This window comes from Lampetra fluviatilis, chromosome 37 (assembly GCF_964198595.1).
Source record: "Lampetra fluviatilis chromosome 37, kcLamFluv1.1, whole genome shotgun sequence".
Classification (NCBI taxonomy): domain Eukaryota; kingdom Metazoa; phylum Chordata; class Hyperoartia; order Petromyzontiformes; family Petromyzontidae; genus Lampetra; species Lampetra fluviatilis.
The window spans coordinates 4207212-4222555 of NC_136311.1; the positions used below are offsets into that span (position 1 = coordinate 4207212).

The 15344-nt window shown below is 51.4% G+C and overlaps 1 protein-coding gene across 5 annotated transcripts in view; it reads right to left on the bottom strand.

Moving 5' to 3' along the window:
• The window catches only part of KDM2B (lysine demethylase 2B), an 87383-nt gene that overhangs the window by 64926 nt on the left and 7113 nt on the right, over window positions 1–15344 (bottom strand). For all 5 annotated transcript variants that reach the window (XR_013639644.1, XR_013639645.1, XM_078873658.1 and 2 more), the window contains exon 2: window positions 14729–14783. Coding sequence is in view for 2 of the 5 variants with exons in the window: in XM_078873657.1 (XP_078729783.1) it covers window positions 14729–14783 (55 nt within the window). In the remaining 3 variants the exon portion in view is untranslated. The remainder of the gene's footprint in view (window positions 1–14728; window positions 14784–15344) is intronic.

The window sequence follows — 15344 nt, forward strand, 5'->3', positions numbered from 1 at the left end:
GAGAGAGTTCAAACAAAGTCATGATACGATAAATTTGGAATATTTCAAGTCTGCAATCACCACAATGCAAAGTTCGTTTGGGAAACGATTCTGTGAGTTCAGAGAGGAAAAAACGACATTATCCTTCCCTGTCACTCCCCTGGCGATCGATCCATCCCTATTGAATATGACTGCATTTGCAGGTGTAAGTCAACCTGATCTTGAGATGGAACTGGCCGATATAGCCGACAAAGATATATGGGTGTCCAAGTTCAAATGCTTGACCGCTACTCTTGAGGATGTTGCCCGTCAGAAGGCCATTCTGGCTCAGAATCATAAATGGAGTGATATTGAAAACCTTCCCAAACAGGACAAACTTGTATTCGAAACATGGAATGCCATCCCCAACACTTATATAAACATGAAAAAGTATGCATTTGGAGTCCTGTCGATCTTCGCCTCCACATATGTATGTGAGCAGGTCTTCTCCAACATGAACTATATTAAAAACAAACATCGATCACGCCTCACAGATGACAGCTTGCAAGCCTGTGTGAAAATGAAGGTGACGTCTTACAGCCCTGATGTGCAGACACTGTGCACTGAGGTTCAGGAGCAAAAATCCCATTAACCAGGTAATTTAGCTATTAATTTGCAAAAATATATTTTACATTGTTAAGTGAAAAAGTCCTTTTTTTATTCAGATTGACAGCTGACTGCACGATCCTGTATATAGCAATAAGGTAAGAAACAATATATGCAGTGTTATATTTGTTTTAATAGTTGCAATGGTTTTGCGGCTCCCAGTTTATTTTTTCCTTCGGAAACAGGTCCAAGTGGCTCTTTATGTCTTAAAGGTTGCAGACCCCTGCTCTAGACCTCCGTAGAGCACGCTAGATCCATTATTGCCTTTGCTAGAAACAAAATCAATTCTTACCGAATCGATAACTGCACTCTCCCTTTTCCCGCTCCTCCTCCCCTCTTCTCCTTCACTCCTGCTTGCCCCCCTCTACCTCTTCCTCCTCCACCTCTTCATGCCTCCTCCTCCACCCCTCCCTCGCCTCCTCCTGTATTTCATCTTTTCTCTCATCACCCTTTACATCCTCCTCAATTTCTTCCTTCTCCTCCCCAACTCCTTCACTCCGTATTCAGTCCTCCACCTCCTCGCCCTGAGGAATTGGCCACCAAAAAAAACGAGTGTGCAAAACAACGGACGCTGCAGGGCTCACGTTAATTGCGAGTTAAGCTCGCACATTGTGGAGGAAAATTACGACAACAAAAAACGCAATGTAATTAACGGCCCTTCAGCGGAGTAAAAAATAAAAACCCCACGATGTCGAAATTGAAAGAAAGCCACTATCTGAGAGTTCAGGCCACGTAAGGCACGAGGCCTCGGACCGGGCCGCGTTATTCAGATCTTTTTTTTTACTAAAACAATTAGACAATTAATAATGTTAGAATGTTAAATGCACAATTCGTAACGGGGGCAGTGACCGCTCACTCTTGGGAACAGGGAGAGAGACAACGGAAAGTGAGAAGGCAACCAGAACCGGCGCTATCGACAATTGCCCAAGCTCTGCAGTCCTGTACTTTTGTAAAGTTTGGCCACCTCCACTGACAAGGAAAACGGAGTACCAGGAGAAAAATGAAGCATGTGTGATGGGGGGTTAAAACTTAATACTCCGTGCAGATGTAATACAGATGGAATATTAGCCCACTTGCTGTACTGCCATTGTACCATTGTACCCTGGCAAGCCAGGCAGTGTAGGGAGGAAGTTTCCCATGTGTGTGTGTGGTCCACCAACCCTCACTGTCCCCACAGCGTTGGGAGGGGGGGGGAGTTACAGGCCACGTGCAGCGGTAGCCACCGCCGTTTTTTTGTATTAAAAAAGGATGTGAATATGAAACGTAAACATTGTCCCGGCGACCGTTTCGGCCACGATATATATACATTTTTTTGTTGCGACCCAAGGCTCCACGGAGCGCGTGATGGTTGGTCGGCTCAGAGCCGTGGTTTTGTTGTGCTCGGAGAGGGGGGCCACCCCCCCCTCTCCCTAACGGTCGGCCGCGTGCAATTAAATGTTTTCAAAGTGAGAGGTGAAACCGACGGGGCCCACCTCACAGAAGAGGAGCGGGAGGAATAAGGTAACCGCGTTACGACCGTGACGAGTCGCACGACGAAGACGACGAAAGGAATTCGCACATCGCCACCTAAAACCGCCCACGGTTTCCACAACCCGCGTTGGCGCTAACGGATCTCGCCGATTGAACCCGAACACGTTCCGGCCGAACCGTGTCCCGGAGAGCCGCCTAAGCGAGGCGGTTCAGGCTGGAGGCACGGATCCCGTGCGGGAGGGAAATTGTGAACGCGCTCGAGGAAACGCCGGGCGCCACCGTTGTGGCCTTACGAACGCAAAACGCACAACATCAAACGAATGCCTTGCTAACGCCGCGTCGACTGCAGGCGTGGACACGTGATCTCCACGATGGTGTGGCCTTAGTCACCTAGCGGCGTGGTGGGGGGGTGCACGTGGTTGTGATTGGAGGGGGGGGGCCGCCATAGCAAAACGGTAGAGAACCACTGACCAACCACCTCTTCCGAGCAGGGCGATCGCAACGGGAGGAGCTGCGCTGGGCCTCTCAGACTGCCGTCGTCTGCCAGCGGGGAGCCGTGTCGCTGTGCCTTGTCCCCGCTTGGGTCATTTTCGGCGTCTTTTTTGCCAAAATTTGGAGCCTGACGCCGGCACACAGCGGCCTAGTCTTGCGAACGATGTCACGGGGATTCTTTAACGTCCGCCGCGAGCCAAGTAGACGGCTCCGTCTGTCGTAGGAGTCGTATTATCGTGGCTATTACACAGACCACGGTGTTAACCAGGGCGGCCGCTGGAATCGAACCGCGAACCCCTGCAACGATGTGCTCGTTTCGGACGGCGTCGTGCGACGGGCGGCGCCTATTCGTATTCGCGTGGTCACTTCTCACCGGTTGACATTAACCGGGGTGGCTTGCTGGAACCGTTGGCAACGAGCGGCGAACGCGCCGGATCGCCGCGTCACCGCCCCCAACCCCCCGAATCCGGACGGCAGCCGGAAGGGTTCCGGGACGCAACGGCCGCAGACTACGAGAGGCCGGGGCAAAACCTTGCCCGACGAAGACGCTGCCTTAAAACGTTCGCGTGATTATTATGAGATCTTCATAAAAATAAAACACACACACACACAATCATCGCAGCTGTGTCACATTTATCCCAAACACAATTGATGCCGGTCACCTCCCCGCACGCGCGCATTCATCTTCATACCACCGGCCCCCGCGTGCTCTAATTTTAATGCAAAAATCTATTTTTCATTTGCGCAAGAACGGCCGTGAATAGAGAGGCGATCGCGGGGCGGAGAGCGCGTGAGCGCGCGCACCCAACGCGCCACTTGAACGCGATGCCACGTCTGCAATAAAATCCCGTTGATTAAAAAAAAATTACGTATTTTTTTTAAAATTGTTATTTTTTTTCTTTAAAACAATAAAAAAAATCCAATTCTATCCTCTGCTGGCGTCACGCCACGCCACGCGACGACGGAAACCGCGGGGAGCGGGGGGGGGGCGGCATCGGCCTGCCCGAGTAGAACGTCACGCGAAAGGAGATGTCAAAGAGCTACTTCCGAGACCGCTGGCAAGTAACCGCCGGCGGACCGCACACGGTCAGTCGGAGCGGCGACGCTTTCCCACCGAACCCTGCGACAGGGTCACGTCATGCACGTTGGACTTCTTTTGCACCGTACGTAGCCGGCCGTGCAGCGTACGAAGCCCACCGTACGAATCGGAGACACCGTCACGCGGTGTCTGTTGCTCGGATCTCTATTTACTTCATTGCCGTACTGGTTTTTTTTTGTCGACCCAGGTTATTCTTGCAAATTAGATTATAATGGTCTCCCCCTTGAGCTTTTGCATGGTTCAACAAAATAAACTTGAGCACTCAGATACATTTTTGTGGCATGACAGTCGAAATTATATTTTATGTTTTCATTTGAAGGGCTGAAACTTTGCTTCGTTAAGTGTTTGGGCTTCGCTTTTTGTGCTTGCACGTGGGGGTATTAGAAGGCTGAAGAGAATGATCGCAGATCAAGAAAGAGGGCGCTGACTTAGGAGGAGCAAGATGAAACGGGATGGGGGGGGGATGTCGTAAGTTAGGGATGAGACATCAAAGGGGGGAGGGGAGAGACGGGAGGCGAAGGATGGAGGAGTTCTGGGAAGAGCGGCAGAATGCTGATGAGCGACAAGATGTGGTCGCCGCATTAAGTCCACAAATGACCATAAATCAAGTAAGAAAGCAGACAAGATGCCTCCCTTCTCACATTTGTCTCTCCGCATTCAAAACAAACTCGTTTTTTTAACACATCCCATCAGCCACATGGCCTAACTTCTGGAATTAAAACATCTTTTTTTAGTAGCGTTGGTTTAACACAAGCAAACTCTGGACAGGGTTTTGGCATTCAGTGCCTCATCAGCAGAGTCAGAATGGCTTGAGCTCATTAACGGAACGTTCGTACTCAAATTTAAAAATGCTGTTGATTCTCTCTTCAACACACCGGTGGGCTAAAGAAGTGAATTATTATTTGTCCTTTGAAAAACGTGACATATTTGTTTACTGTTTGGCCGTGTCGTGTGGTGGAAGGTTACGACACATTTACAAATAACGCGATCTGACCCAAAAACCTATATTATGACTAATATTGGTCGCGAAAGCCTACGTGTCAAGAAATCACGCGCGATTTAAACGCCGCGATGCGATTACGAGGGCTGTCTCGCCTCGCGCATCTCGTTTTTTACAGAAGGGCGACGGGCAGCAGAAGTAGGAGGAGGAGAGTCTCTACACACGCAGTGACACCTTCCACACCACGCGCAGCGCACGAGAGTCACGACCCCCGCTCGGGGTCGACTCCCCTCTTCCCATCTTTATTGACGGCCCGAAACCGCCGGTGGAAATTCCACATTCCCATGGCAGGGGGCCATTGTCTCTGTGTTATGATCGCTGCGGTTGCTTTTCAGTTTTTTCCCCTAAAATATGATCCCCAGATTGTGCTGTTGGCATCATCTCATGAAGACGGAGAGTCCGAACGGCACCCGGAAGCGAACATCAGAAAGCTTCCGTTGAGGTCCCTCCTTTAAGGGACACTCTGTCCTGCACACAGTATGGGGGGCAGCAGCGCTCCCCCCACCCACTCTGCTAGCGAGAGTAATGTTCATGCGGTGACAAGTCAAACCGATAAGTTAATCCTGCAAGCTGAAATTAAGTGCAGAGCCAAACGTAACGTGACGATTGTATTCCGTGCGGTTATTCGGTGGCTGGGCACTCTTGAGAACGCGCTTCAATCACCTGGATTTGAACCCAGGTATTTCAATCACCTGGATTTGAACCCAGGTATTTCGGTGGTGCCGGCTCTGTGCTCCGAGCCAAACGGTGGCACATGAGCGCTTGACCCACTGCGCCACCGCTCCACCCCAAAAAAATGATGACTTTTTTTTTTACCCAAAAGCAAACCATAGATCACATCTCCTGAGATGCCCTGCAGCACCACAATGTACTCCTCAAGATTTGGCAAATGCCAAGACCAGAAGCGGTGGCCTGTGCACAATATTGATAAAAGACTGTACATGTTGGACAGGAGACATGACGAAGACGAACACCCAGCTGATGATGATTATAAAAAAAAAATCGCAATAATCCTGCTGCTGCTGATTCTATTGACAATGGCTCTGCTGCTGCTGCTGCTAATACGCACGCAGTTAATGCTGATCATGATGACAATCATGATGATACTACTATTGTAAATACGAAGACAAAAGAAACCTCTATAGCACTCACAACATTTTGGGGCAAGTGCCGTTTGCGAGCAGCTCTGATGGCCGGCACAGCACACGAGGGGGTGGGTGGCCACTGCTGATATTTTACACACCGCACCAGGTATCAATTTAAGGCTGGGCCGACCTAGGGAAGGCCCAGGGCTGAGTTCAAATAATCATCCACCGTTGTTGGCCCGGAGCAGGAATCGAACTGGGGTAGCCCGGTTCGTAGTGCGGTGCGCTAACCACCGTGCCCGACTGCTCCGCGCGGGGTGTGATGTACACACAGACGTAGAGACACAAAGACACACGCAGACTCGCATGGTCCACACGTGGAAACACACCGATACACGTGACACGCAGACACATGGAGCACCACATGGTACACACACACACGACTCACACACACACACGACTCGCACACACACACACACGCGCGCGCGCACAGACACACTGTGGCACGCAGCTCTGGCGGGGTGAGCCTGCCCTTCATTTAAAAAGAATAAGAAGCAGAGATTAATGTGGGATGAGCTGACGATGGGGTGCAGAACATTGGGGAAGGGTTTTTTTGTGTGGGGGCGGGGGGGGCTAGAGAAGGTATGGAGTGGAGAAGGGGGGGGGGCAGCATCGTAATTGAGCAAAAACTAAAATAAGGCGCCGATTGCTCCACACGCACCCAGAGAAGATTCTCCACGTGGTGACGTCATGGATACGGTTGCTAGGAGACCGGGACATGACCCCCCCCCCTCACAAACCTCGGTACCCAGTATGCACACACACTCGTCCCAGCACACACACACTCACACGTCCCAGCACACACACACACTCACTCACACGTCTCATCACACACACTCACACGTCCCATCACACACACACACACTCACACGTCCCAACACACACACTCACACGTCCCATCACACACACTCACACGTCCCATCACACACACACACACTCACACGTCCCAACACACACACTCACACGTCCCATCACACTCACACGTCCCATCACACACACACTCACACGTCCCAGCACACACACACTCACTCACACGTCCCATCACACACACTCACACGTCCCAGCACACACACACTCACTCACACGTCCCATCACACACACACTCACTCACACGTCCCATCACACACACACTCACTCACACGTCCCATCACACACACACACTCACACGTCCCATCACACACACACTCACTCACACGTCCCAGCACACACACACACTCACTCGTCCCAGCACACACACACTCACTCACACGTCCCATCACACACACACTCACTCACACGTCCCATCACACACACTCACACGTCCCAGCACACACACACTCACTCACACGTCCCATCACACACACTCACACGTCCCAGCACACACACACTCACTCACACGTCCCATCACACACACACTCACTCACACGTCCCATCACACACACACTCACTCACACGTCCCATCACACACACACACTCACACGTCCCAGCACACACACACTCACTCACACGTCCCATCACACACACTCACACGTCCCAGCACACACACACTCACTCACACGTCCCATCACACACACACTCACTCACACGTCCCATCACACACACACTAACTCACACGTCCCATCACACACACTCACACGTCCCAGCACACACACACACTCACTCACACGTCCCATCACACACTCACTCACACGTCCCAGCACACACACACTCACTCACACGTCCCATCACACACACACTCACTCACACGTCCCATCACACACACTCACACGTCCCAGCACACACACACACTCACTCACACGTCCCATCACACACACACTCACTCACACGTCCCAGCACACACACACTCACTCACACGTCCCATCACACACACACACTCACACGTCCCAGCACACACACACACTCACTCACACGTCCCAGCACACACACACACTCACTCACACGTCCCAGCACACACACACACACACTCGTCCCAGCACACACACACACTCACTCACACGTCCCAGCACACACACTCACACGTCCCATCACACACACACACTCACACGTCCCAGCACACACACACTCACTCACACGTCCCAGCACACACACACACTCACTCACACGTCCCAGCACACACACACACACACTCGTCCCAGCACACACACACACTCACTCACACGTCCCATCACACACACACTCACTCACACGTCCCAGCACACACACACGTCCCAGCACACACACACTCACTCACACGTCCCAGCACACACACACTCACTCACACGTCTGATCACACACACACTCACTCACACGTCCCAGCACACACACACTCACTCACACGTCCCATCACACACACACACGCATACAGACAGGCATCCCATCGCACACAACCATTGGCATCTCATCGCATACACAGACTGGCATCACAAACACACACACACACACTGGCATCTCAACACACACACTGGCATCTCATCACACACACACACTGTCATCTCAACACACACACACACACTAGCATCTCATCACACACACACACACTGGCATCTCATCACACACACACACACACACACTGACATCTCATCACACACACACACACTGGCATCTCATCACACACACACACTGGCATCACATCACACACACACACACTGGCATCTCAACACACACACACACACACTGGCATCTCATCACACACACACACACTGGCATCTCATCACACACACACACACTGGCATCTCATCACACACACACTGGCATCTCATCACACACACACTGGCATCTCATCACACACACACTGGCATCTCATCACACACACACACACTGGCATCTCATCACACACACACACTGGCATCTCATCACACACACACACTGACATCTCATCACACACACACACACTGGCATCTCATCACACACACACACTGGCATCTCATCACACACACACACACACTGGCATCTCAACACACACACACACTGGCATCTCATCACACACACACACACTGACATCTCAACACACACACACACACTGACATCTCATCACACACACACACACACTGGCATCTCATCACACACACACACACACTGACATCTCATCACACACACACACACACTGTCATCTCAACACACACACACACACACACTGACATCTCAACACACACACACACACTGGCATCTCATCACACACACACACACTGTCATCTCATCACACACACACACACACTGGCATCACATCACACACACACTGGCATCTCATCACACACACACACACTGGCATCTCATCACACACACACACACTGGCATCTCATCACACACACACACACACTGTCATCTCATCACACACACACACTGGCATCTCATCACACACACACACTGGCATCTCATCACACACACACACTGGCATCTCATCACACACACACACACCTCATCACACACACTGGCATCTCATCACACACACACACACCTCATCACACACACACACACTGGCATCTCAACACACACACACACTGGCATCTCATCACACACACACACACCTCATCACACACACACACACTGGCATCTCATCACACACACACACACACACTGGCATCTCATCACACACACACACACACTGGCATCTCATCACACACACACACACTGGCATCTCATCACACACACACACACTGGCATCTCATCACACACACACACACTGGCATCTCATCAAACACACACACACACACTGGCAACTCATCACACACACACACACACACTGGCATCTCATCACACACACACACACTGGCATCTCATCACACACACACACACACTGGCAACTCATCACACACACACACACACACTGGCATCTCATCACACACACACACACTGGCATCTCATCACACACACACACACACACTGGCAACTCATCACACACACACACACTGACATCTCATCACACACACACACACACACACTGGCATCTCATCACACACACACACTGGCATCTCATCACACACACACACTGGCATCTCAACACACACACACACACACTGGCAACTCATCACACACACACACACACACTGGCAACTCATCACACACACACACACACTGGCATCTCATCACACACACACACACACTGGCAACTCATCACACACACACACACACACTGGCATCTCATCACACACACACACACTGGCATCTCATCACACACACACACACACACTGGCATCTCATCACACACACACACTGGCATCTCATCACACACACACACTGGCATCTCATCACACACACACACACACTGGCATCTCATCACACACACACACACACTGGCAACTCATCACACACACACACACACACTGGCATCTCATCACACACACACACACACACTGGCATCTCATCACACACACACACACACTGGCATCTCATCACACACACACACACACTGGCAACTCATCACACACACACACACTGGCATCTCATCACACACACACACACACACTGGCATCTCATCACACACACACACACACACTGGCAACTCATCACACACACACACACTGGCATCTCATCACACACACACACACACTGGCATCTCATCACACACACACACACACTGGCAACTCATCACACACACACACACTGGCATCTCATCACACACACACACACACACTGGCATCTCATCACACACACACACACACTGGCAACTCATCACACACACACACACTGGCATCTCATCACACACACACACACACTGGCATCTCATCACACACACACACACTGGCATCTCATCACACACACACACTGGCATCTCATCACACACACACACACACTGGCATCTCATCACACACACACACACTGGCATCTCATCACACACACACACACACTGGCAACTCATCACACACACACACACACTGGCAACTCATCACACACACACACACACTGGCATCTCATCACACACACACACACACACTGGCATCTCATCACACACACACACACACACACTGGCAACTCATCACACACACACACACTGGCATCTCATCACACACACACACACACACTGGCATCTCATCACACACACACACACACACTGGCAACTCATCACACACACACACACTGGCATCTCATCACACACACACACTGGCATCTCATCACACACACACACACACTGGCATCTCATCACACACACACACACTGGCATCTCATCACACACACACACACTGGCATCTCATCACACACACACACACACACTGGCATCTCATCACACACACACACACACTGGCAACTCATCACACACACACACACTGGCATCTCATCACACACACACACACACTGGCATCTCATCACACACACACACACACACACTGGCATCTCATCACACACACACACTGGCATCCCATCACACACACACACTGGCATCTCATCACACACACACACACACTGACATCTCAACACACACACACACACACACTGGCATCTAATCACACACACACACACTGGCATCTCATCACACACACACACACTGGCATCTCATCACACACACACACACACTGGCATCTCATCACACACACACACACACTGACATCCCATCACACACACACTGGCATCTCATCACACACACACACACACTGGCATCTCATCACACACACACACACACTGGCATCTCATCACACACACACACACTGGCATCTCATCACACACACACACACACTGGCATCTCATCACACACACACACACACTGGCATCTCATCACACACACACACACTGGCATCTCATCACACACACACACACACTGACATCTCATCACACACACACTGACATCTCATCACACACACACACACACTGGCATCACACACACACACTGGCATATCATCGCAACACGTACACAGACAGGCATCTCATCACACACACTGCTCATCTCACACACAAATATACATATCCATACATAGGCATCACACACTCGCATTGGCATATCGTCACACATACATACATACACAGATATATAATCATAAAGACAAAGATCCCCCGTACAGCCTTTAACAGATTGTGCTGTTAGCGAGCACCTATGAAGGCCGGCACGGTACACGAGGGGGTGGGTGGCCAGCACCACGCCCGACCGCTTTTGTCTCCCCAGTGGCGATGTTTATACAACCGCATCAGATATTCATTTGATGCTGAGTCGACACGCACATCACTTACACACACGCACATCACAAACCCCCGTCACTCATCAGCTTGCTCACAAATACGTGCCAACACATAGACGCACACTCGCATCACACAATCTTACACATTCAATCACACACGCACGCTGATCACACAGCTGCGTGCTCATACATACACATCACACTATCTCTCATTCAACCATCACGCAAAGGCAAAGATAGAGATCCCCATATAGCCTCTAACGTTATTGGGGCAAGAGTTGCTTGACTTGCGCCGCGGTGGCGAGATGTTAACTACCTCGCCTGGTATACAGGAGGTCGTGGTTTCTGACCCTGACGCCTGCTGCTGTATATTTGGAGTTTGCGTGTCTCTCTCATCATCATCACGGTGGCTAGGAGATGTTAACTACCTCGCCTGGTGTACAGGATGTCGTGAGTTTTATCCTGACCCTGACGCCTGCTGCTGTATATTTGGAGTTTGCGTGTCTCTCTCATCATCATCATCACGGTGGCTAGGAGATGTTAACTACCTCGTCTGGTGTACAGGATGTCGTGAGTTTTATCCTGACCCTGACGCCTGCTGCTGTATATTTGGAGTTTGCGTGTCTCTCTCTCTCTCTCTCCCCCCGTGGTCGCGTGGATTTTTCTCCGGGGCCTCCGGTTGTTCCCTCCACGTTTAGAATCAACATCGACATCACCATCGACATCGACATCAACATCGACATCACCATCGACATCACCATCGACATCACCATCGACATCACCATCGACATCACCATCACAATCGACATCACCATCAACATCGACATCACCATCGACATCGACATCACCATCGACATCACCATCGACATCACCATCGACATCAACATTGACATCGACATCACCATCGACATCAACATCGACATCACAATCGACATCACCATCGACATCACCATCAACATCGACATCACCATCGACATCACCATCGACATCACCATCGACATCACCATCGACATCACCATCGACATCACCATCGACATCGACATCACAATCGACATCACCACCACGCGTTCAGAGTGTTTGGCTACTGCTATACATCCCCATGCGATGAGCCGGTTCCAGAGTTCAGTGGGCCTTACCTGGTCAAATAAATCGTCTCATAGTTAAGTTTAGACCACCCATTCTTTGGGTCTTTCGGTAAAGCCACGTAGATAGAACAAATAATAAAAACATCACGACGTTTCGATCGCAACGCAAGCAATCGTCATCAGGTGGTCGAAACGTCGTGATATTTGTATTCTTTTTCTACCTACGTGGCTTTATCGAAAGACCCAAAGCATATGAATTCCTGCAGTCACGAAAGCTTTAAGTCAAGATTTAGACCACCTATTACGGTCAGCAAAGCATACGACCATCACACACAGTGACAAAGATCCCCTGCATAGCCTTAACGGACTGTTGAGGCAAGTGCCGTTATTGAGCACCTACGAAGGCACACGAGGGGGTGGGTGGCCGCCTTTGTCTTTCCAGTGGCGAAGTTTACACATCGCACCAGGTACTTACTTGAGGCTGAGTAGACCTAGGAGAGGCCCAGGACCGATTCAGATAATCGTTACTGGTGTTGACCATTAGCGGGAATCGAAAATCGGGTCGCCGGGTTAGCAGTGCAGCACACTACCGCTCCCCACAACACAGTACTCTGCCAACACACGGTGCACCATTCCACACACACCGTATGATCCCACGCAGACTGTACAATCCCACGCACACTTCATGATCCCACGCACGTTGCGAGGATCCCACGCACACCTATCACGCAAACTGGCCGCACGCAGGCTACCGCCGTTGCCTTCCCCGCGCGGTGTCTCTTGCGGTGTGGCCACCGTACGCTTCGCGACACGCAAACTCTGGTCATCCTTGTGGTGGTGGTGGCGGCGGCAGCGGCATTTTGGCTGGCCATCGAAACAAAGACGGTCGCCGCCGCGTCGCGCGCTTTCCGATGCGCTTCTGCGGTCCGTCTGGAACGCTCTTCCTTCCGATGTGAGGAAGCCACTGCAGCTATGCACTTTTAAATCCAGCTGGAAAACGAATTGTGCCGAGTTTGTTGTCCTTCCCCCGCACCTCCGATTAGCGCCGTTGACTACGTATGGTGCGAAAGAAGTTCAACCTACATACACAGCAACTGCATGGCTTCAACCCGCGGTCCGGGGAACTGCCATCTTGTGTGGTACACGTAAATAGTCGCGAGGTTGCGGTGGCATCGTGCTGAACTTTACTGCACGGTTCTGATGGTAGGCCTGCCTGTGGCGACCGAGACAAATCTCCAGGTTTGGTCTAAATTGGAACCTCAGCCTGGCTCAACGCGCCACAGTGATTTAAATTGAGTCCTACGGGAGCCTAAGTCTGGCTCTATGAGCCAAAACAATTCGCATTGAACCCCAAAGGGAGCCTTAGTCTGGCTCCATGAGCCACAGGGATGAACACTGAGCCTAGGGGCATAATACCGAGGTCAGCATGGGCCCTGCTGCAGGGAGCTAAATGCCCCTCTTCCAACGCCCCCCCCCCCATCCCCATGCCAATTGCCGCCCCTCTCTTGGTAGCACCGGCCCCCGGGACCCCCGTCCAGCTGCACCGCCCGCGCTCCCCAAGCACCACTCCACCGGGCTGCGCGGACACGGCTGCGACGTCCGACGTTTCGCTCCGAGTCCCTAGCCATTTTCCGAGTTCCGGGAGAAGCTGGCCGGCACGCGGAGCAAAGACTGACGGGGACGTCGGCCCGACCGGAGGCCGCGTCGTCAGAGTGACCACGTGCCGGTGGTGGCGGCGGTGCCTCACTCACCCAGGGGTTGTCCTCCGTGCCATGGCCACAGAGCAGCATGGGTCCAGTTTGATTCCTGTCCGGGGATGACGGTGAGACAGGGAGGGAGCGAGGGAGGGAGGGAGGGAGCGAGGGAGCGAGGGAGGGAGGGAGGGAGGCAGAATGCAGGCAAGGTTAGTGGTCTCGTGAAAAGAGACAGAGATCCACAGTGTAACTCATGTCGTACTATATTCTTGGTTCTTTCGGTAAAGTCACGTAGAAGGAAAATAATAAAATAATATTATTAAACAATAAAAATTCTCACGACGTTTCGACTGCACCTGATGACGATTGCTTGTGTTGCAGTCGAAAGGTTGTGAGAATTTTTATTGTTTTATATTTGTATTATTTCCCTTCTACGTGACTTTACCGAGAGAACCAAGAATATGAATCCCTGCAGTCACGAAAGCTTTAAATCGTGTCGTACTGTTGGGGCAAATGCTGTTGCTGAGCGCCTACGAAGGCGGGCACAGCGCTCAGGGGGGTGGGCGGCCAGCACCACGCCAGGGCCACCTCCGCTTCTTCAGTGCGGACGTGACGACACCGAGATTGGGTTTTCACTTCGCCGTCATTACATTTGGGCTCACGCTTTACTTTG